Source organism: Schistocerca piceifrons, chromosome 8 (genome assembly GCF_021461385.2).
Source record: "Schistocerca piceifrons isolate TAMUIC-IGC-003096 chromosome 8, iqSchPice1.1, whole genome shotgun sequence".
NCBI lineage: Eukaryota > Metazoa > Arthropoda > Insecta > Orthoptera > Acrididae > Schistocerca > Schistocerca piceifrons.
Genome location: NC_060145.1, coordinates 317,003,868 through 317,027,870, shown reverse-complemented (window position 1 = coordinate 317,027,870; position 24,003 = coordinate 317,003,868). Strand labels below are relative to the sequence as shown.

At 42.7% G+C, this 24,003-nt stretch overlaps 1 protein-coding gene across 1 annotated transcript in view; it reads right to left on the bottom strand.

The window, feature by feature from the left end:
- Positions 1–24,003, bottom strand: part of LOC124712314 (phospholipase A2 hemilipin-like) — a 155,446-nt gene that overhangs the window by 37,427 nt on the left and 94,016 nt on the right. Inside the window, exon 4 of the mRNA XM_047242607.1 lies at positions 1,273–1,432. Coding sequence (XP_047098563.1) covers positions 1,273–1,432 — 160 coding nt within the window. The remainder of the gene's footprint in view (positions 1–1,272; positions 1,433–24,003) is intronic.

Below are 24,003 nucleotides of genomic sequence, written 5' to 3'. Positions count from 1 at the left end.
AAAGGAAAAGAGTTGTGACATGACCGACAGTGGTTATCTAGGTTCTGAAGGAAGAATAGTTGCAAGACAGATTAGCAGTACAGGTATGGTGTCCCAGGTTCCATCAAGTGAGTCTACCAGATGAAAAGAGGATTGGAAATGTGTGAGCAGCTGACACTTCACAGGTGAAGGATGACTGATTGGAGTGTAGGTTAAGTAGGCATGTAGAGTCCTGGGTAACAGCAGGTGCCTGAAGATGGTTTATGTGGTGCAATGAATATGCCTACCTGATCATGGACGAACGGTTGCAGTGTATGACAAAAGGGGACATGGGGGGCAGCAGGTGCCTTCCTGATGTAACGTGAATAGATACTGTAGAGATGAGGAGGACTGGTGTACCGTCCTGGCAGACAACAGGTGGTAGTAGAAGGACTGTGGTGATGAGTCATTGGATACAGTGTAGAATAAGATAAATGTGATGACCTGGTAGGCAGCAGTCATCTACCCTGTGATATTCAAACGGTTATAGTGTAGTTGGCAACGGGACTAGCGTCCTCACTAAAAGCTGTCGACAGGTGTAGATCTACTAGGTAAACAGAGAATGGTTACAGAGTGCAGGAAAAGAATATGTATGGTGACATAGTGAAAGATGAACGTTTGCAGTGTAGATTAGAAGGACACGAGTAGTGTTTAGGCTCACAGCAGGAACCAGGAATAGGCATAAATGGCGAAAGACAAACTATTGCAGTATAGAAGAAAATGTGATGTATTGAAATGTGGTAGTCCAATCTGATAACGAGCGAATGGTAAGTATGTCGGCTGGCAGTCGGAACCAGAAGTGGGCTACCTGGTCGTAAGGATGAGGCAATTCTGTGGAACAAAATGAAAAGTGTAGTGACATTGGGATCAGCTGGCGCCTACCTGGTGAACTGTGTGTGGATCCCGTGTAGATTTGGACACTACCTGTGTCCCGGCTGACAGCAGAGCCAGTAGTTGGTATACCAGCCAAAGGGCTAGTGGTTACAGTGTAGATTAGGGAGTCAGCTGTAGTATCCTGGCTGACTGGGAGAGAGTGGGCCTGCCCAATGAAAGGAGAGTGGTTTCTTTGTAGATAAGTAGGACACCAAACTCCAGATGTAGGGCTACCTGGTGAAGGGCGAGTGTTTGGAGTTTGTAACAACGGGAGAAGCGTGGTGATGAGAAGAGTTGCAGTCACTGATCTGGTGGGGTCAAGTGGTTGCAGCGTAGAACAAATGGAGAAGTACGGTGAGATGTCCGCCTGTGGGCGTCTACCTGGTAAATGGCGAGTGGTTGCAAAGCCCAGAGCGGCACTCTCCGGGCGCCAGCGTGGCGGGACAGTGGTCGTGCTCGCGGCAGCAGCGATCCTCCGCCTCTCTTGGTCCCAGGTCGTGGTAGGAGCGCGCCACACTACCAGGGCCGCACCACTTGGTACCTGCAACACCAGATCCCAAACCCTGTTAACATGCCACACTGGTAACAATCCGACGTAAGCCTAGCAAACGTTTTGTATCTGTTCGTGACGGAACCGTGTACTGAAATAAGGTACAATTGCTGTACTAAAACAATAACTACAGCCCAAGAATTCAGTGTCTTTATGGGAAGATCAGAGTCATATCTGGTCCATACCATATTTTCAAATGTTTGTAACCATTATGTCTGAAACTTGTTTACACGTATTCTGCAGCAAAATTAAACTCTTTCTTGAATGTTGTGACTGTCTTTTAACGATTTCTCAGAGATAGCACTCGAAATTCAGTCATAGAAACACTTTTTAAATGAAATTCGTAACACAAAATAGTCAAAATTAGAGGTGAGTGCAGGTTTGTAATTTTTAGTTGGAGGGAACAACAAATTATGGCACGAAAAATTACATTCGCCATTCCAAAAAAGGGCATGTACTATTTTGGACAATATAATTACTATGTAAATGAAAACTTAGAATTAATGTCTTATCTCAATTTATAATACACACTCACAGAAAATTTCCAATGTTGTGAAAACATCTTGATACAAAGATTAAGTATTTGTCTTTGTTTCAGCAATGAGAAGAAACTCTTTGAATTTCCACCTTATAATAATAGATATTGTCTGAATCTACTGGTTGAATATTTAATATCTGCTTTAAACATTCAAGTGAAATACTGAATTTATAAAAAAATGAACAGTGGTCGTAGCTAACACTCAAGTATACGCGTTTAAAGTTCAAAGAAGGATTTAGAAACGGAACGTATCCCAGGTAGTGATTCACTGTCCACAAAACATTTAATACAGTATACTGAATCGAAGAAAGATATTTAAAGACTCTCCCGTACATTACAGTATCAGATCAGTACCTTCCTTGGAGGCGATTGAGTTAAGAGATGGTTTGTTGTTGTCGGCAACACAGAGCACTGACTTCCGGTACTTAAATTTTCACTCTTCACAGCATGGCAGTAAGATTAAGTCGCCTTTTCCCAGAGATCAAACCATTCATTATCTGAGGTCTCTTGCACAACTTTTAGCAACCACACTGCCCCTTTCTGCCAAGACGTGCTCATGCCTTGGTGGTTCCCGTATGGCTCCTGGAATGTACTCGAATGGCGGGCACTCTTACCGTGCGCGCTCCACCTTCTTCTGTCGTATCCTTACGCCTCCGTAACACAGACGAACCTTCGATTTGTATTCTAACACTTACGCTACTGAGTTCTGTACGTGGATCAACAACATCCCAATTCAGGGCACAGCCGATTTCATTCCATCTTTTCGCAATCCGAGCTTTCGTTTCCCGTCTGTACTGACCGCGCTGTCGATGGGACGTTTAACATTACTTTGCTTCTTTCTTTTCGTTCATGATGTATCTTTAGTGTTACTGAACCACCACTAAAGAAACAGCTCCCTTTTTCACTGAGAAGACGAACCAGAATGACAAATTCCACTATTATTTTGAAATCCGTACCATTTTCTACACAGAACTTATAAACGTAAAAATCAAGACCTATTTTCTTTTCTGAACCACGGCGAGACACTTGCACTGCGCCTGTCACAGATACCACTCACAGCGTGGTATGTGGTACTCAAATACGCAGCGTTAATATCAACTACGCTCTTGGTATAATTTGTTGTCTTTATCTTTATCACATCTACTTCCTCCGCTAACCACAAACAGCAAAACAATGTTTTTTTTTGTTTTTTATGGAAGACGTCGCATCAATCAGCAAAAGACGTCTACTACAAGACACTGCACAGAACAGGCTGAACTAAAAACGAAAACCGCAACCTTCTGTACTAAATGGTTTCTGAAATGTGTACAGTAAGTGGTTCGGATTGTAATTGGTGGAAGGGAAGTTGACAATGCACGTCTGAAAAAAATGATTTTAATCAAACAAAAAATCTATTTCTTTTTCATTTTCTGCTCCACCTACCCTTACGCATGATTTTCTTTCAAATAACTGAAAGGAAAAGTTGACAGAATTTAATCAAATGCACACATCAAAAACAGTTTTGCATCATCTCGGTTCGGAGAGTTCCGGAACCTGTACGCAAAATTGGAATGGAGATCAACATAAACATCATTTCTGCCCTTTTTATTGCTCATGAAAACCACACATTTCATGTTCTACCACCATACAACGAGACCTTCAGAGGTGGTGGGCTAGACTGCTGTACACATCGGTACCTCTAATACCCAGTAGCACGTCCTCTTGGATTGATGCATGCCTATATTTATCGTGGCAAACTATCCACAAGTTCATCAAGGCACTGTTGGTCCAGATTGTCCTACTCCTCAACGGCGAATCAGTGCAGAGTGGTTGGTGGGTCACGTCGTCCATAAACAGCCCTTTTCAATCTATCCCAGACTTGTTCGATAGGGTTCATGTCTGGAGAAACTGCTGGCCACTCTAGTCGAGCGATGTCGTTATCCTGAAGGAAGTCATTCACAAGATGTGCACGATGGGGGCAAAACTGTCGTCCATGAAGACGAATGCCTCGCCAATATGCTGCCGATATGGTTGCACTATCAGTTGGAGGATGGCATTCACGTATCGTACAGCCGTTATGGTGCCTTCCATGACCACCAGCGACATATGTCGGCCCACATAATGCCACCTCGAAGCAGCAGGGAACCTCCACACTGTTACACTCGCTGGACAGTGTGTCTAGGGCGTTTAGCCTGACGGGGTTGCCTCCAAGCACATCTCCGACCATATATGACGCTCGTCAGTGAAGAGAACGTGATGCCAATCTTGAGCGGTCCATTCGGGATGTTGTTGGCCCCATCTGTACGGCGCTGCATGGTATCATGGTTGCAAAGATGGACCTCGCCATGTACGTTGGGAGTGAAGTTGCGCATCATGCAGCCTATTGTGCACAGTTTCAGTGATAACACGACGTCTTTGGCTGCACTAAAAGCATTATTCAACATGGTGGCGTTGCTGTCAGGGTTCCTCCTAGCCATTATCTGTAGGTAGCTGTCATCCACTGCAGTGGTAGCCCTTGGGCGGACTGAACGAGGCATGTCATTGACAATTCCTGTCTCTCTGTATCTCCTCCATGTCCGAACAATATCGCTTTGGTTCACTCCGAGGTGCCTGGACATTTCCCTGGCACAAAGTAACAATGCAGACACAATCAAACCGCAATGTTGACCGTCTAGGCATGGTTGAACTGCAGGCAACACGAGCTGTGTACATCCTTCCTGGTGGAATGACTGGAACTGATCGGTTGTCGATCCCCCTCTGTCTAATAGGCGCTGCTCATGCATGGTTGTTTACATCTTTGGGCGCGTTTAGTGACATCTCTGAGTCAAAGGGACTGTGTCTGTGACACAATATCCACAGTCGCCGTCTATCTTCAGGAGTTCTGGGAACTGGGGTGATGAAAAACCTTTTTTGATGTGTGTAGTAAACATTAATGAATTAAAAGAAAAGAAAGAGGTTCGAAGACACAAATATACGCATGACTATATACACGTTAATGAAGAATTTAACGACACTGAGTGGGAAATTGTCTTAATACTGTAAGAGAAAAAAAGTAGTGAAGTACTACAAAATAACTGCGAATCAACCTTGGAGATGTGTGTGTTAACCAATACGTTGAGGAAGAAGTAGTTGTAGGCAGAATAACAGACGAAGATTCAAAGAAAACGTTCAAATATAGTAAAAATAGAAAATTTCCGGGGCGGGCTCACATGGATGTTAAATTAATATAGTATCCACAACTTGGAGCTGGGTATATTGAATATGTTTTGGGGAACATTTAGAGCACCAAACGAATGGGTAGCGGGTGTAAAACACTCCAGATTTAGAAAAAAAGGCAATAAACACGATTACCAAAAGTAATGGTGAATGCAGCAACCGAGCGCAACATGTTACGTATTGACGAAATACGTAAATCTCGAGTGAACAGCCTGGTGTAATTGTACAAAGGGCACAATATTTCAGCAATCGACCTTGTTGCCATCATCAGGTGTGCTGTACATCATGTTGCCGAAATATTGTGTCCTTTGTACATTCAAACCAGGCTGTTCACACGAGATTTCTTTCGTCATGAAATATGCCTGGAGAAATTGAAGAATCACATGTTACATATTCTTAAAAAATTGAGAAGTGTAATTAGTGAAGCTCTTCTGTCAGAAGAATTATGTGGTTATAATAGAGGCTGTTCTTGCTACGATTGTATATTACCGTTAGAACAGTTGATTAAAAAAAGGAAGTGTACGGAGTACGGTTTTAATGAAGTAATTAGAACAGCACTTGTATTTTAATTGCGGTAAGAGATCGAGTACAAGTTTTTATTAATCGCCTGTATTGAATGCTAAAGGGGTAGTGGGCAGCCAGAACACGGCACACTGTTTTTACTGAGAAACCACAGGAAGACTCCGACTGATTATCGAGTAGATGTACCAGCGCATCTCTGTGAGCTGTATTTCCGTCACCCTGTAAGCAGAGCGGGGAAATGGGAAATTAAGAAGCTCTGAGATGAGCTGGACATTAGACGTGCTCTTTATTCTGGCGTACTTGTAGTAAGATGTTGTCTTTGTCTGGCCAGTGGGATAGCTGCTGATCTCGCTCACACACAGACTGCAGCAGAGCAGTTCGCAGAGACGAGTGTTAGGGACAGTATTAGTCGCAGTGAGTGAGCAGGTTTCGGAGCTGCAGCAAACGTCTACCGACGGCGCGAGAGCCGCCATCAGACAGACAGCAGCAGTCACTTTCACTGTCGTTTCAGGTATAGGGAATCCGCAGCTCGGCAGAATATAGGGCATTAATTCAATAAATGTGTTGAGTTAGATGCCATGGTGCTGTATTTAGAAGCTGACAGATTCATTTGGGAGTTGGTTACTTTCCTTGCTATAACTCGACGATATCCTTTTTGTCATTATTTAGTCAGATCACGTTGCGCAATTTAAGAGAGCGACAAGTTCAATGCGAATTAATACTAAGCCGAACTCAGAGAGATAGTTAAGGATAGAGGATATTCTTGTCAATCGAAACTTTTAATTAAAAATGATTTTGACAGTAAAATTTGCGCATATTCATATATAAACTGCTTTATTCTCTCTTTATAATTTCTGACCACCCCTTCCAAAAGGAATATAACCAGTCAACATTATTGTTATTCATAGATTATGAAAATACATCTTATCTGTGATCAGGTATAAATTGTAGGAAATAATGAAGTTAAAAGTTATCCGAAATGCTTACTTGAAATAATTTAAAGCTTATGTAGCAATACGGTAGTAAAAGTTGAAACTCTGAAGACTAATAACATGATCAAAATGGTTGTAGATCAGGGACTAAGACAGAGATGCCCTGTATCACCGGTACTATTCAATGCGCATATACAAGCAGTCACGTGGTAGTGGTAAATATTATGGCAAATAATTATAAAGTGGCAGTGTGACAATATCATTTCCAGACGACAAGAACATTTTAGCTAATCAGAGAACTAACTGCAATTATCTTCAAATAAGCTGCGGAATAAACCAGAAATTACCTGAAGACATCTGTAATGAAACAATGGCGACGGGCTTCCAAAAGAAACAACGTTTGATTGCTAAAATAGCTATTAATAATGAAATGATGGAAAAACTATCCATTTTGAATTACTTTCGGTATAACGTATCTCACTGTAAGCGAATGGAGATTAACAATAAAATGAATACTTTCAGATAATGTTTGGTACAGGTTGATTTACCCAGAAATTAACACAATCTAGTTTTTTTAAGTGATGACAGTTCACCCATCAATATAGGACATCCGTCATTGGCAATGTCGGAAATAAAAATACAAGCAAGTCCCATAAGAGGAAATGAGAGATTTTTAAGTAACATATCGTATCATATTAGTTCTCTCTTTTAGTATGAGTGTATATTGTGTACATCAAAAAACGGTACTGTGGAACTTTTTTAGTAACCATATCGTGAAAAACGCTTCAGATAAATAGTAAAACTTGTACCAAGTTTTCTGTAGTCGTAATAGATACCTCGTTTTTGGCTAATTACTTAAATTCCAAAACTTTATTGATAATGTTTGTAGTATATCAAATTAAAAGAGAACCATCTATCTTAGTATAAAGTTATTTGTTTATTATTCTGTAAAATACCGCACCAACCAGGCATAAATTGTTTACTATACTGTAAAATATAGCACCACCCGTGTGGCAGCCCCACTGTGTTTCCTGTACTCAGGGGACGAGTTGGCTGCTATTCGTAAACAACTGGAAATCTCCCTGACTACAGTCAAGTGATTGGAAGCTGGTGTGAATGGGTGTGTTGGGTGGGCTGCCAAAGGTGATTCCTTGAACAAGAAACTATGTCCAGTTGTTGGAAGAAACCACAGGTCACACCTCTCTCAAAGACTCCCGCCAATATCCTTGTCATCCACTTATTGTAGAATATTAGAACGTGCTCTGAGCTCATACATAATGAGGTATCTCAGAAGACCTTCTCCACGCCAACCAGTACGAATCTCGAAAATATAGATCATGTGAAACACAACTTGTACTTTTCTCACATCACCTCCAGGAAGCCACTTACCAAGGCAGGCAGATAGCTGCAGTATTAGCGTTTGAGTCAGTACCACACCTACGCTATTTATCAACAGTACGGTCATATGGAGTATCAGGCGAAATATGTGACTGGATTGAGAATTTCTTGGTAGGGAGGACGCAACATGGTATCTTGGATGGTGAGTCGTTGATGGATGTAGAAGTAACTTCGGGTGTACCCCAGGGAAGTGTGTTTGGTTCCTTGCTGTTCATGTTGCAAATCAACGATCTAATTTGGATGATTTAATTCGTCAATTTAGGGACGCTTATAGAGAATATGTATTTATGCCAAACGGTATGAGGTGTGCAAACAGATACTTCGATTTTAGGCAAGGTCGTTATAGGCCACTGTGGTACAATTACTAGAACCTCAACTAGAACTACCAAACATAAATTCGAGGCCAGATCGAACATCTTCTAAAAACATCTTAACTTTCACCTTAACATAACAATGCAAATGAGTCAAATTACCTTGCGCAGGCGATGCAGCAATTGTCTACAAAAATGTTCAGTGTGAACGAAGCTGTACAAATATTCAGTCAGCCCTTGATAAGATTTCAAAGAGGGGTAATGATTCGTAGCTTGGTTTAAATGTGCAAAAACGTAAATTGTGTACTTCACAAAACGAAAAAATATAATACGCTATGAGTACAATATTAGTGGGTCATAGTTTGAATTTGTAAACTTATATAAATACTTGGGTGTGACATTTAGTAGGGACCTGAAGTGGAACGATCACATAAAGCAAGTAGCAGACTTCGGTTTATTGGTAGAAAACGAGGGGAAACGCAATAAAACTACAAAGGGGATTACTTACAAATCCAGTGTGTGGCGCCCTTACCAGATAAGCCTAGCAGGAGACATTGAACGTATACAGAGAAAGGCAGCACGAACGGTCACAAGCATGTTTGACCCGCAGGAGAGTGTCACTGAGAAGTAGAAAGACCTGACTCGGCAGGCTCTTGAAGATAGACGGAAACTATCCCGAGGAAGTCTACTGGCTTTAAATAATGACTCTAAGAATATACTACAGTCCTCTACACATCGCTCCCATAAGGATTGCGAAGATAACATTAAATTACTAACAACACTCACAGAGGCATTTAAAGAATAATTCTTCCCGGGCTTCATACATGAACGAAACGGCAAAAAAGCCCTGATAATTCGTATAGTGAGACAAACCCTCTGCCATGCACTTCACAGTGGTTCGCAGTATATAGATGTACATAAGATGTTAACGTAGATCTATGACAACTTGTGTACCTCTGGGTTCAGAGGAAGTAAAAACATACAGAATGAACTGAACAGAAGTATGAGATGTCATTCTCCTGGCTCTTATAGTCCGTGGGAATAGGGTAATGACGCAGCAGATAAAGCAACTCAAGATGCCCGGTTCAAAAATACGGTTTCCCAACGCGCTGCCCCCATACACGCAGTTAACTCACTGTTGAGGCACAGGAAGGTACGTCTGTTGAAGAGGGAAGAGCGGTTAGGGCTGAGGAACAATAAGCTGCAATTGGCAACACAAACGACACGGCTATGCCATTCGTCTTTCCGGCCGCTGAGGCGGGAAGAAATACGTAACGCGCCTCCAGGTAGGGCACTGTCGTCTTGACGCTTGGATACCTACTCCGGCGAAAAGGCACAATATTGTGCAGTACTTGCAGTGTACGGGTATGTCTACCCTACACATTAATAGATTGCGTTTAATGTCGAGATATGATGACCGCAGCTAGCTTACCAGCTGATACGCTCTGTGTTTTAGGAGACTATGAACTGAAGGTGGCCTGCATTTTAAGATTCTATATGATATGTGATCTCCTCCGTAGTTTCTCGGGCAGAAGATTTTAAAGTGTTCCCAGGATGATTCGTTCATACATTATTTTCTCACTGACCAGCCGCGCATAGTTTCCTGTTACATTATTTTAGCTGTGGTGTTTCTGTATTTGAACAATAGATTTTACAAAATGGCCTGAGGCAGAGACACTATGTGATCAAAAGTATACGGACACCTGGCTGAAAATGACTTACAAGTTCGTGGCACCCTCCATCGGTAATTCTGAAATTCAGTATGGTGTTGGCCCAACCTTAGCCTTGATGACAGCTTCCACTCTCGCAGGTATACGTTCAATCAGGTGCTGGAAGGTTTCTTTGGGAATGACATCCCATTCTTCACGGAGTGCTCCACTGAGGAGAGGTATCGATGTCGGTCGTTGAGGCCTGGCACGAAGTCGGCGTTCCCAAACATCCCAAAGGTGTTCTATAGGATTCAGATCAGGGCTCTGTGCAGGCCAGTCGATTACAGGGGTGTTATTGTCGTGTAACCACTCCGCCACAGGCCGTGCATTATGAACAGGTGCTCGATCGTGTTGAAAGATGCAAGCGCCATTCACGAATTGCTCTTCAATAGTGAGAAGTAAGAAGGTGCTTAAAACATCAATGTCGGCCTGCGCTGTGATAGTGCCACGCAAAACAACAAGGGGTGCAACCCCTTCCATGAAAAACTCGACCACACCATAACACCGCTGCCTCCGAATTTTACTGTTGGCACTACACACGCTCGCAGATGACGTTCACCGGGCATTTCCCATACCCACACCCTGCCATCTGATCGCCACATCGTCTACCGTGATTCGTTACTCTACACAAAGTTTATTCACTGTTCAATCGTCCAATGTTTACGCTCCTTACACCAAGCGAGGCGACGTTTGGCGTTTACTGGCTTGATGTGTGGCTTATGAGCAGCCGCTCAACCATAAAATACAAGTTCTGTCAGCTCCTGCCTAACTGTCATAGTACTTGCAGTGGATCCTGATGCAGTTTGGAATTCCTGTGTGACGGTCTAAATAGATGTCTGCCTATTACACATTACGACTCTCCTCAACTGTCGGCGGTCTCTATCAGTCAACCGACGAGGTCGGCCTGTACGCTTTTGTGCTGTACGTGTCCCTTCACGTTTCCACTTTACTATCGCATCGGAAACTGTGGACCTAGGGATGTTTAGGAGTGTAGAAATCTCGCGTACAGACGTATAACACAAGTGATACCCAATCACCTGACCACGTTCGAAGTCCGCGAGTTCCGCGGAGCGCCGCATTCTGCTCTCTCACGATGTCTAATGACTACTGAGGTCGCTGATATGGAGTATCTGGCAGTAGGTGGCAGCACAATGCTCCTAATATTAAAACCTTTTGATCACATAGTATTTTCTGCGTGAAAGTATGTGAGTGAGAAAGGACGTAGCAGGGTGGCTTAATTTTATATTTTGCCTTTGATGCATAAATTAAAAAAAAACTGCAACCGTCTACAATTAGTGACCGCAGCTCGTGGTCTCGCGGTCGCGTTATCTTTCTCGAGCTCGGGGTCCCGTGTTCGATTCCCGGCGGGGTCAGAGATTTTCACCTGCCTCGAAATGACTAGGTGTTTGTGTTGTCCTCATCATTTCATCATCATTCATGAAAGTGGCGAGACTGGACTGAGCAAAGGTTGGGAAGGGCGCTGATGACCTCGCTGTTGATTGTCCTATGCATAGCCACCACCACTACCATCACCAGCACCAGCGGGTGTGGGTCGTCAGCTTGAACCACTGCTGGATAGATTGTAACAGCAGATTATTAGGAATTATAGCGTACGCTAACGACTTGTTACTATTAGTAAATGTAAAGAAGTCGAGAAAAAATGTGACAAACCTCTCGAAATTAAACAAGAATCGTGCACGCAGGTGCGAATCCAGATAACAACAAACAACATAAAATAAATCACGCGATAATTTCAAAGCATATGGTCAAAAATTATTCAGATTTAAAGTAAGAATTATAAAGGAACCTTCGATTAAAAAATAAACCATCGATAATTCAGTGGTGCAGAAACCTTGATAACTGGTACAATGGGACGTACGCTCTGTCTAAGCTTCACTGTACTTTGCAGAGTTCAGGTACAGATGCAGGTATATGGTCAAGAGCTATGTAGATGACGTGTACGTGGATGAACACTGTCATTCCAAGACCACAGAGAATATGTACGAAAGAAAAGTAGTGGAATCATTAATGACATTATTCATACAGGAAAAAGGAGGTTTCGTTTTGTCCTTGAATATAACTGGAGTATACCACGCGTCCATATTTACAGCAGATATAGGCAGTGGAGACTGTTTAAGGGCACAGCTTGCGGCTGGTAAACTCGTGGCTGGCGTGAGGAGACCGCAGTCAGCTGCAACTTACTGCTACGCATGGAACCTTTTTTTTTTTTTAAAAAAAAAAACTCCCCTTTTACAGATCTCTTGCCTATGTCCCTTGGAATTACAAATAACAAAATTGGCCGTCATCTATTGGAAACGGAAATAACGTGACAGGAAAGTGCAATAAAGATCTTTGGGATTCAGCAAGATACCAATTAAAAATGTGTACAGGGAATAAATGAGAGTAGTGATACATGAAAATAAATTATTTAACTTTGATCTAAAGGCCAGATTCGATGCTGTAGTACAATGAAGGTGGTGGCAGTTGTAGTAATAGTGCCTACTGAAATTTTTAATAACTGTTGTTTGCCGGCCGGGGTGGCCGAGCGGTTCTAGGCGCTACAGTCTGGAACCCCGTGACCGCTACGGTCGCAGGTTCGAATCCTGCCTCGGGCATGAATGTGAGTGATGTCCTTAGGTTGGTTAGGTTTAAGTAGTTCTAAGTTCTTGGGGGACTGATGACCTCAGAAATTAAGTGCCATAGTGCTCAGAGACAGTTGAACCAATAACTGTTGTTTTCTGTTTTAGTATATGTATTTGTGTCACCATTGCTATAAGACGCCTAATGGAAACAGGCGACATATATAACAGTAAAGTTAGCTAAAACAGGTTGAACATATCGGAAACCCACTGCTCTTACTCTGCGACAAGGGAGATATACCCGACTAAGAGTGCTAACAGATAGTATGAGAAAATTGGTTTCCATCGTAAGGATTGAGTGGTGGTAATGGGAATCAACAGAAAGAAAAAAAATAATGTGATAAATATAAAATATAAGAAACTGCATACTAAAAACGACTGTCGTAGTGATTTACATAAACGTAAATGTGATCTGTAACGTTGCATAGATGTTATCGACAGTGGACTGCAATGAATAAGTAAATAGCTAAATAAACAAATATGTTGGATTTAGGCCGACATTTGGACTGATTCACTTTTAAGAACGGCAGAGGTAAACGAAGGGACTTAGGTTGCGTAAATGAACTTCGAGTTGAAGATATATGGCCTCGAAGTACGTAACGATTTATCATTTGATGTAAAGAATTGCCACCAGAGTGAAGTCAGCTTGATTGTGAATTAAAAAGACGATCTCATATTAAAGAACATCGTGCGAATTTTAGAAGATTGTACCACTGCAACCTTTCACAGCAAATGTGTTAAACTATATTTGTAGCGTAAAATTTTCTGTGTCTCCTTCAACTTCTTCTGTAATATTACTGAGGCGTAATTTGACCAACGTGCATGGTCTTCTATCGTTTCAGCCCAAACGGTATAACAGGGGAACTGTTGCGTTATGAAGAGGTGCTTAAAGCAAGCGGCGATCGTATAAAATGGTGTAAAATGTTGTCTCCTAGAACTTTGGCCGTTAAGTTAGCCGTTCACTTGGGTGGCTGCGCATGAATAGACCATGAGGCAGGGCCTCGTTAAATAACTTGGAAGCTTACCCCAGGATGGCACCCCGTACTGCAGTCTCCGTTCACAGAAAGCATCGCTGCAGCTGATGGCTCTGCAGAACTTCGCATCGTTAATTACCTCGCCTTGGGAGTTTTGAAAACTGCTTTTAGTGCAGTCTGGCCTTGCCCCTTCATACCGGCCCGTCTGGGGAATAACTTTCCTACGTTTATGGTTGCCGACTGTGGGGAAGAGAAGTATTTTCACGCAGTTTAACGACTGGGGTGTTAGTTCTATTGAGAGAGGGCTTGTCATTCCAATTTAACATTTAATAAATTCTCTATGACAATTTAAATAAATTGTTGACTTGCCCACAATACCTCTCCAAACGTGTATATGAAAGCCCCAGACGAATGAAAAGTCGTCCTGCAACCATACTCTCTCAGAACTCTCAGGGGTCACTCCTGGGTCCACTATTGTTCTCCTTGTATCTCAATGATTGGTTCTTTCCTCCTGTACGTATAATTTCTATGTCGGCCCCCTCCATCTTTAGCTAAGTACCACTTCTGAAGATATTAATATTGTGGTACTTCGGACTAATATTCATGTGTCTTCAGTGCTAAGATAGCTCATAGTTTAAACCTTTGTGCCTTAATTTGGCTTTTTTGTTGTACTTCTCATGAGTAAATGCGAACTATTTTCTCTAACCTATAATGAACACTGAATGTTGAATTCAGCATTCGATGGAACTTATAACGTGCTTAACATAAACGCTACTGACGTGCTGCCCGACGCCCAAGGAATACAGCAGACTATGGCTGTTGACCCGGGTACCAAGAAGGTGGATCCAGTAGCGGAAACAACCACAGACAAATTGAATGCACCAAAATAAATGAAGGAACAGGGAACAAATTCTAGTGTTTGTAGTAAATTAGTACCTGGGTAATCGGTTAAGGGTTTTAATGCAGTTTTGTAGTACTAGAAGTAGTTGTAATTTTTTTCTTTTGTAAGCTCTCTTCTTTTTTTGATAAAAAGATAATAAATATCAGAAATAAATAATTAATACATAATTTCTATTCAAGGAAATGTGAGGTGTATGAACTATTTTAGCTCTTTAAATAAAAGGCTGTAATCACGAAGAATAAATAAATAAAATAGATAAACTCCGCTATACCGGCCCCAAATCTGGGGCCTCTAAGTGCAAGAGTGGGGAAGGAGAAGCGGGAGGAGTAACAACCTCGTAAAAAAACTAGGGTCCAGCTGGCCCGACTGGTAGCTCCCTGTAAGGGCCCATGCCTAGGGCACAGGTGAAAACTGGTCAACTGCTTCGGAGGCAGACGAAGATGGTTGACATCATCTCAACGGCAAAGAAGGCGGAAGAACCACTGTGGGAAAATTGGTCTTCTCAGCCTGGGAAGGCAACCAGTCTACGGGAGGAAATCCTAAATAAACCTACCGGAGCTCACAACCTCGGTAGTAACCTGATCAGAGGATCAAACCTCTGGTCCCCCAAGACAACCTTAAAAGAGGACAAACTCAGGTGGTATAAAATCCACCTCCACCTTTGGCGGTATCAGTGGGCCTTTGGATTCTGGGAAGCCCACACCAATATGCTTTGAGGACGGGTCGGAGCGTCCTGGAACCACCAACAAGAAAATCACACATAAGTAACCGAATTACTTTGCCACATTGAACATCATCTCGCTATTCAGAATAGGCAAACTGAAATATTTAACAGACACATTGACTCGACACGAGATACTGCTCACAGCAATGCAGGAAACCAGGTATACAGATGAACATGCCTTTGATTCAGAGGGCTATCGCATTTTTAAAGGAAAGGTAGGACGCAAGAAAATGAAGAATGTTCCACAACTGGGGACCGGGCTCATTGTAAGAGAGAAGATTTTCGATTTAGTAACTGACTTCAGCTCGCCCAGTAGTCGAGTGTCTCTACTAACGTTCCGGTGCACAAACAAGATCTACACTATAGTAAATGTTCACGCACCCATCAATTTGGAATAAGCTTAACCCGGAAAATACTGACAATTTTTGGGAAGAACTAGTGGACATTGTCAGCAAGGTCTCAGAACGTCACACAGTCACCCTAGTTGGCGATTTCAACCCGCACTTGTGGAAAGAGAGCAAATTTAGAGACATCATAGGAGAATACTCAGTCCACAAACGGACCAACAGGAATGGAGAGCGTCTTGTGGCACTCTGTAAAGCTATCAGCTTTGTAATGAAGTCAACGGCCTTCAAGAGCCTACCAAAGAAGTAGATGACCTGGACATCAACCAACAACCTCTTGGGAGAATTTCAGATTGATCATGTTGTCACCTCATGGAAATCTCATAGTGAGATCCACAATGTAAAAGTGTTGAGAGGAGCAAATTTGGACACTGACCACTACCTCTCCAAAATAAAGCTGAGATTTCTGTCTAGGAACACTCACTCAAGCTTACTAAGTTTGATACAGAAAAACTTTCAACTTGCAACCAATTCGCAGAGAAATTGGAATCACTGAAAAGTAGAGATTGGGATGAAAAGAGGAAGAATATAAAAAGCCACCACATAGACTGCACCATTAGTGAAACAAAGGAATCATGCCTGGTGGAGAACTACGTGTGAGGAAGTAGTGATGCTGAGACAGATGGCCTGGCTGAAGTGGAACTCGCAGAAGACACAAGAGAACAGAGACAAATTCATAGAACAACGAAAGTTAACTGCCAGAAACATCAGACAAGTAAAACGGCAGTTCATAAAAGACCAATTGACACAACTGGATGACGAATTCAAGAAAAACAGCAACAGGAATTTCTACAGAAGCTTTAAACGGAACCTAAGCCGATACAGTCCACCTACCCTCCACTTCAGAGGACCAGATGGGAAGCTAGCCTACAACGACACAGACAACTGCCATCTTCTGGTCATGTACTTCGAGAATCTCCTGAACTGTGAATCACTTGATACATTCTTTGATTACCAGGATAGCTCCAAGCATCCAAACTCGCAATCACCGACATAAGAAGAAGTAATAGAAATCGTCCAGTCCTTGAAAAACAACAAAGCATCAGGAGAAGACTCAATGGTGGCCGAATTATGGAAGCAGGCAGGGAACAAGTCTGTAAGCCAAGTTGACAGAAACCCTAAAAAACATTTGGGTGACTGAAACATTACCTAGTGACTGGACCTCTGCCTTGATTCATCCCTTACACAAGAAAGGGGACTTGACTGACATCAATAATTATCGAGGAATCTCATCGGTACCTATCACATACAAGATTTTCTCCAAGTCCTTACTAAACAGAGCCAAACCTCAACTGGACCCACAGCTAGTGGAATACCAGGCAGGATTTAGGAAAGGACTCTCGTGTACTGAACGGATACTGAACATGAAGTCAGTGCTACGACAGGTAAGAATGGCTGGTAAGAAGTATATCGTCATCTATGTTGATTTGAAGAAAGCATATGACTCAGTTGATAGGCCTACTCTCATGAAGATCCTGCAAGAACTAGGGCTAGACGGGAAGACCCACAGAATTATCCAACAGACGTTAAGCAACACCAGGTCACGAGTAAAGTTCAGAGGAGCCTTCTCAGAAAGTTTTGAAATTAAATCAGGAGTAAGATGGTATGTCCCCTCTCCTCTTCAACTCTACCCTGGAAAAGGTAATAAGAAGGTGACGGAAGGAGTTAGCTCGAGAGGGAATTCCGAATGGTATCTCTCTGGGACATAAGTGCAATGGGCTTAATGTTGATTGCCTGGCATTTGCCGACGACCTAGCATTTCTATCAGATTCAATAGAAACTTCAGTGAAACAACTCAACGTTCGCAGACAGCAAGCGGCAAAGGTTGGGCTTCATGCATCGCTTGAAAAAACGCAGTACATCACGAACATAGGTGAATCTCCTAGTACACTGCATCTAGACCAGGGAGAGATCAAGAAAATCAGGTTTAAGTACTTGGGGGAATGGCTGGGACGTAATCTATCTGAAGGAGAAACACTATTACATCTACATCTACATCTACATCCATACTCCGCAAGCCACCCGACGGTGTGTGGCGGAGGGTACCCTGAGTACCTCTATCGGTTCTCCCTTCTATTCCAGTCTCGTATTGTTCGTGGAAAGAAGGATTGTCGGTATGCTTCTGTGTGGGCTCTAATCTCTCTGATTTTATACTCACGGTCTCTTCGCGAGATATACGTAGGAGGGAGCAATATACTGCTTGACTCTTCGGTGAAGGTATGTTCTCGAAACTTTAACAAAAGCCCGTACCGAGCTACTGAGTGTCTCTCCTGCAGAGTCTTCCACTGGAGTTTATCTATCATCTCCGTAACGCTTTCGCGATTACTAAATGATCCTGTAACGAAGCGCGCTGCTCTCCGTTGGATCTTCTCTATCTCTTCTATCAATCCTATCTGGTAGGGATCCCACACCGCTGAGCAGTATTCAAGCAGTGGGCGAACAAGCGTACTGTAACCTACTTCCTTTGTTTTCGGATTGCATTTCCTTAGGATTCTTCCGATGAATCTCAGTCTGGCATCTGCTTTACCGACGATCAACTTTATGTGATCATTCCATTTTAAATCACTCCTAATGCGTACTCCCAGATAATTTATGGAATTAACTGCTTCCAGTTGCTGACCTGCTATTTTGTAGCTAAATGATAAGGGATCTATCTTTCTACATTGAGATTCAGTTGCCATTCCCTGCACCATGCGTCAATTCGCTGCAGATCCTCCTGCATTTCAGTACAATTTTCCATTGTTACAACCTCTTGATACACCACAGCATCATCTGCAAAAAGCCTCAGTGAACTTCCGATGTTATCCACCAGGTCATTTATGTATATTGTGAACAGCAACGGTCCCATGACACTCCCCTGTGGCACACCTGAAATCACTCTTACTTCGGAAAACTTCTCTCCATTGAGGATGACATGCTGCGTTCTGTTATCTAGGAACTCCTCAATACAATCACACAATTGGTCTGATAGTCCATATACTCTTACTTTGTTCATTAAACGACTGTGGGGAACTGTATCGAACACCTTGCGGAAGTCAAGAATCACGGCATCTACCTGTGAACCCATGTCTATGGCCCTCTGAGTCTCGTGGACGAATAGCGCGAGCTGGGTTTCACACGACCGTCTTTTTCGAAACCCATGCTGATTCCTACAGAGTAGATTTCTAGTCTCCAGGAAAGTCATTATACTCGAACGTAATACGTGTTCCAAAATTCTACAACTGATCGACGTTAGAGATATAGGTCTATAGTTCTGCACATCTGTTCGACGTCCCTTCTTGAAAACGGGGATGACCTGTGCCCTTTTCCAATCCTTTGTAACGCTGCGCTCTTCTAGAGACCTACAGTACACCGCTGCAAGAAGGGCGGCAAGTTCCTTCGCGTACTCTGTGTAAAACAGAACTGGTATCCCATCAGGTCCAACGGCCTTTCCTCTTTTGAGCGATTTTAATTGTTTCTCTATCCATCTGTCGTCTATTTCGATATCTACCATTTTGTCATCTGTGCGACAATCTAGAGAAGGAACTACAGTGCAGTCTTCCTCTGTGAAACATCTTTGGAAAAAGACATTTAGTATTTCGGCCTTTAGTCTGTCATCCTCTGTTTCAGTACCATTTTGGCCACAGAGTTAACAAGCTAGAGCTGGCATACCAGCTGGCCAAGAATATTTAAATAAAAAATGTCTCTCCCGTAACAGTCACAATAGGAAGGGACTTACTGAAAAACTCGAAATCCAGGAGAAGAAGATAATGAGGAAGATATTGGGGCCAGTCAAGGAAGGCGACAATTATAAAAGACGACCCAACCGAGAGCTCTATGAGTACTGTGAAAGAATCACAGATGTAGCTAGGAATAGACGTCTAGCATTTTATGGACACATTTACAGGATGCATCGTGACAGATTGACCAACCAGCTTCTCTGTCACCAGCAAAAGAGGAAGACCAAGTCACCATGGTTGATGGAAGTGGAGCAAGATCTTCAGAAGCTGAGAATAACGGACGGAAACTTGAAGGATCAGCCAATACTCAGCAAGAAGCTTACGTTAGACAAAAGAGATTCCAGAACAGACTACCAAGAAAGAAGACTGGTGCCCTCTGGACACAGGAGAGGAAGGAACAAACAGCCAGAGGATGTGTAACTACTGATCAAACAACAAAGCCCACTCCAAACGCAATAGTGGAATGTCGTAGTCCTTAGTTGGCCTATACGAAATAAGAAGAAAAAAATAAAACAAATTGTTCTTAAGATACGTATTTTAGAGCTCATGTTTACTTGACATTTTTCCTTGTTTTGGAGTAAGGAACCTGTCACCAGATATCTGTAAAAGTATTTTTGAAACACCCTGTATAGCAGGGCCCTTCATAAAAAGAGTCCACAATATCAACTAAAGAAAGGCAACGCTATGTTTGTGACTGCATAAAACTGCAACGACTCACTTCTTTAAAATAGTTATGTATTCATTCCATGAGCCGGTTTTCGAACCTTTTCAGGTTTATCTCCAGATGGTTTTCTGGAAAATCATCTCAAGATGAGCCGGGAAAGATTCGAAAACCAGTTCATGGAATGAATGAATAACTATTTCTTAAAAGTGACTGTCTGAAAGTTTGTGTATTTAAATTGAATAAACAGTCACGGGTTCTAAAGCACCCTTAATGGATAAGTTTAGTACATTTAGAGCGATAGTTGACTTCAACATACTGACCGAATTTCTGAAGGTAGCAAGAAGAAAATACAGAAAGGGAAAGGTTACTACACTTTGTACAGAAACCAGACGGCTGTTATACAACTCGAAGGACTTGAAAATGAAACATTTGTCGAGAACAGAGTGAAATAGGCTACTAGACTATCCGCAATGTTATTTAATCTGTACATTGAACAGTCTGTTATGGAGTTAAAGGGGCAATTTGGAAAATAATAAACTTTGAAAAAAAAACTTTTACTTTTGATGATGGCATTGTAATTCTGTCAGAGCCGACAAAGTGTTTGGAAGACCAGCTGAACATAACAGGCAGAGTGTTGAAAAGAAGTTATAACTTCAAAAAATGGCTCTGAGCACTATGGGACTTACCTTCTGAGGTCATCAGTCTCCTATAACTTAGAGCTACTTAAACCTAACTAGCCTAAGGACAGCACACACATCCATGCCAGAGGCAGGATTCGAACCTGCGACCGTAGCGGTCGCGCGGTTCCAGACTGTAGCGCCTAGAACCGCTTAGCCATCCCGGCCGGCAGTTATAAGTTTTAATTTATATATCTTATGGCACTCATCGATATTCTTAAATACTTTATACACAATTTAATTACAAAGTGATATCCAGACATTGAATGTAACCACATAGCCTTCTCTGTTGCAGCTAGGAGGTCGATCAAGGTTACCTTGTAAGCTAGAACTGGGCTTTCTTCCACCATGTGCTGGATTTGTTTGTTTTTCACCACCGCAGTCGCAATTTGAGTTGGTATATTTTCCCATTTGTAGAGGGTGTCAGTACTTCTTCCATGGTCAGTGCGTATGCGGTTTAAAGTTATCCACACTTAGCATGACTGATTGAAGCCTGGTAGTTTCTCATTTATCATGAAGCTTTGGCATTTTGGTGGGCAGTGTTCTCGCCAGTGTTGTTTCCAGAGATCGTGGATGACAAAGTTGGAGGCTGTCATCTCTTTAGCAGTGAGTAGTGGTGGTCTTTTCGATTTAAGTCTTCTGCGCTCAAAGTCAATTGTATCTTTCTCCGTACTTGTGGTGGTGGTATATGACTCAGGGTTGGCAGCTATACATACTGTAGGGGTAAATTTTATTGTGACGCTGATGATGCGCATGGTCTCCTTTAACGCCACTTCAATCCTGTTTGTGTACGAGCTATTAACCCTTACTGCAGTATTCTGAGTAGACAAGCCCAACTGCTGCTGTGCGCAGTGTGTCTGCTACGGAGCCCCAAGTGGTGCTGCACAGTTTATGGATTATGATGTTTCTTGTCCTCATTTTGCCTGCAGTATTTGTCAGATGCTCCTTGTAAGAAAGCGTCCTGCTCAGTGTAACTCCTAGATATTGGGTGTAGTTGCTATGGTTAAGGCCTTTCCCTTTAAAGATAATATTGATCTCTCTTCTTGCTGATGGTTGCAAAGGGGGAAGCATACTTCAGTCTTGTTCGGATTCGGCCAAAGTCTCGATTTGCGAAAGCAGCCACTCAGCAACTTGAAATCAGAGCGCAGGATGTCTTCAGTGGCCTCAAATGATCCGTGTTATGCCGCTAGGGTCTTTCGTCCGCGTAGCCAAACTTCCTAGCTTTTATGTTTGGGATGTCGGAAAGTAAAGTCTGAAGAGCAGTAGGGCAAGGCCTCTGGCAGCCCGTTGTTGAGTACCTTGGTGGAGCTGTTTCTTTCTCCAGTGAACGCTTTAAAATCTCTCCCAGAAAAAAATGTTATCGACCAGTCTGATAGTATTGCTGCATGGAATTATTTGAATTACTTTGTGTAACAGCCCTTGTCTCCAGACAGTGTCATAGGCTGCCCTCTGATCTATGAATGCGGTTGATGTTTTTTGCTTCTTCTGACAGCCTGTCTCTATATAGGTTGTCAGCGAAAGCAGCTGGCCAGCGCAACTCATATCAGGTGGGCATCCTGTTTATTCGTCTTAGATTTACTCCAGTGGTTTTGGACTCAGTCTGTTATATAGTTGTAAGTTGAACATATAGTTACAAATTGAATATCAACAACAGTAAAACAAATGTAATAGAATGTAGCCGAATTAACTCAGGTGATGAAGGGAGGTTCAGTTTAGGAAAAGACACTAAAATCGGATGACTTTTGTGATTGGTGCAGCAAAATAAAGTGCCATGTCCGAAGTAGATAGGATGTAAAATTAAGACCACCAATAGCAAAAATGTGTTTCTGCAAAAGAGAAATATTTTAACGTCTGATTTGTATGTTCAAAATCAAATCTTTCTGTACCGCTACAGAAGAATGCTGAATATTAGCTGGGTAGATCGGATAAATAATGAAGAAGTTCTGAATCGAATCGGCACAACTTCATTAAAATGGTATGAGATGAAATGACGCAACAGATTATAAACCAAAGATTTTTCAAGGCACCTCCCACGCACGAAGAGGGGCACTAGCTGCCGTTATGTCCAGTTCATAGAAAGAGAAGATATAGATTTAATCAATTAAATTGAAATTCGATTGCATATCCAAACATAAGGGGAAATTACGTGTCCAGTGACCACAATCATGGAGTTATCGTGTGCATACTATATGGCTTAAAAACTTAATACGCAAAATTCTCCTTTTAAATCATTTTGCTCAAGATGTTAGACACGCCGGTATGTATTCGAACATAGGATGATAAGGCCAAAATAAATCTCTTATACTTCCAAAGCATGTTTTTAAAAAGATCGCAAGAAGACGTGGATCGTTAAAAGAGAAGCCGTCTGGTTCAGATTTGATTTGTGATCAATCTGTCGAGGAAGAATACTTCTTATCGATGCCCTCGAGTCGGCGCCACAGTGGAACAGGCAGCCTAAGAGCTTGGAAGAAACCACCGCCCCACCGCAGAGAAGCCGTGGGAAAGATTAGGTCAGCCCTCCCTGTAAGTTTGACTCTTCAGACCACGTTTCGGCGGTGGAGGAATTGCAAATTGCAGGTAAAAACACTCTCGAGCCCACGCTTGAGCAGTCATTGCTCTCGTCCTCTTGGTGTTTATCACTCGTCAAGATTAGCGCATAAGTCTACAGTCGTCTTAACTTACAGCATGTTTCAGATCCCCTCTACCTTGGAATCAGAGCCGGTCGGAGTAGCCGTGCGGTTCTAGGCGCTTCAGTCTGGAACCGCGTGACGCTACGGTCGCAGGTTCGAATCCTGCCTCGGGCATGGATGTGTGTGCTGTCCTTAGGTTAGTTAGGTTTAAGTAGTTCTAAGTTCTAGGGGACTGATGACCTAAGAAGTTGTCCCATAATGCTCAGAGCCATTTGAACCTTGGAATCAGACACGCTGAGTTTATTCGCGATAGCAGTTCGGTCGCATCGCGAAAAGGCGTACTCCATTACTGTGGTTGCCGCAATCGCTCGCCCCCGCAGTCTGCTTTGGGTGCTGGCTGCAAGCAGGGGGAGGAGCAGGTTGGTGTTCAACGTCCCATCGACAACGAGCTCATTAGAAACGGAGCACTAGCTCGAATTGGGGAAGGATATAAAAGTAAATCGGCTGTGCCCTTTGTCCAAGGGACATCCCGGCATTTTCCTGAAGTGATTTAGGGAAATCACGGAAAACGTAAATCAGAATGGCCGGACGCCACTTTGAACTGTCGTCCTCCCGAATGCGAGTC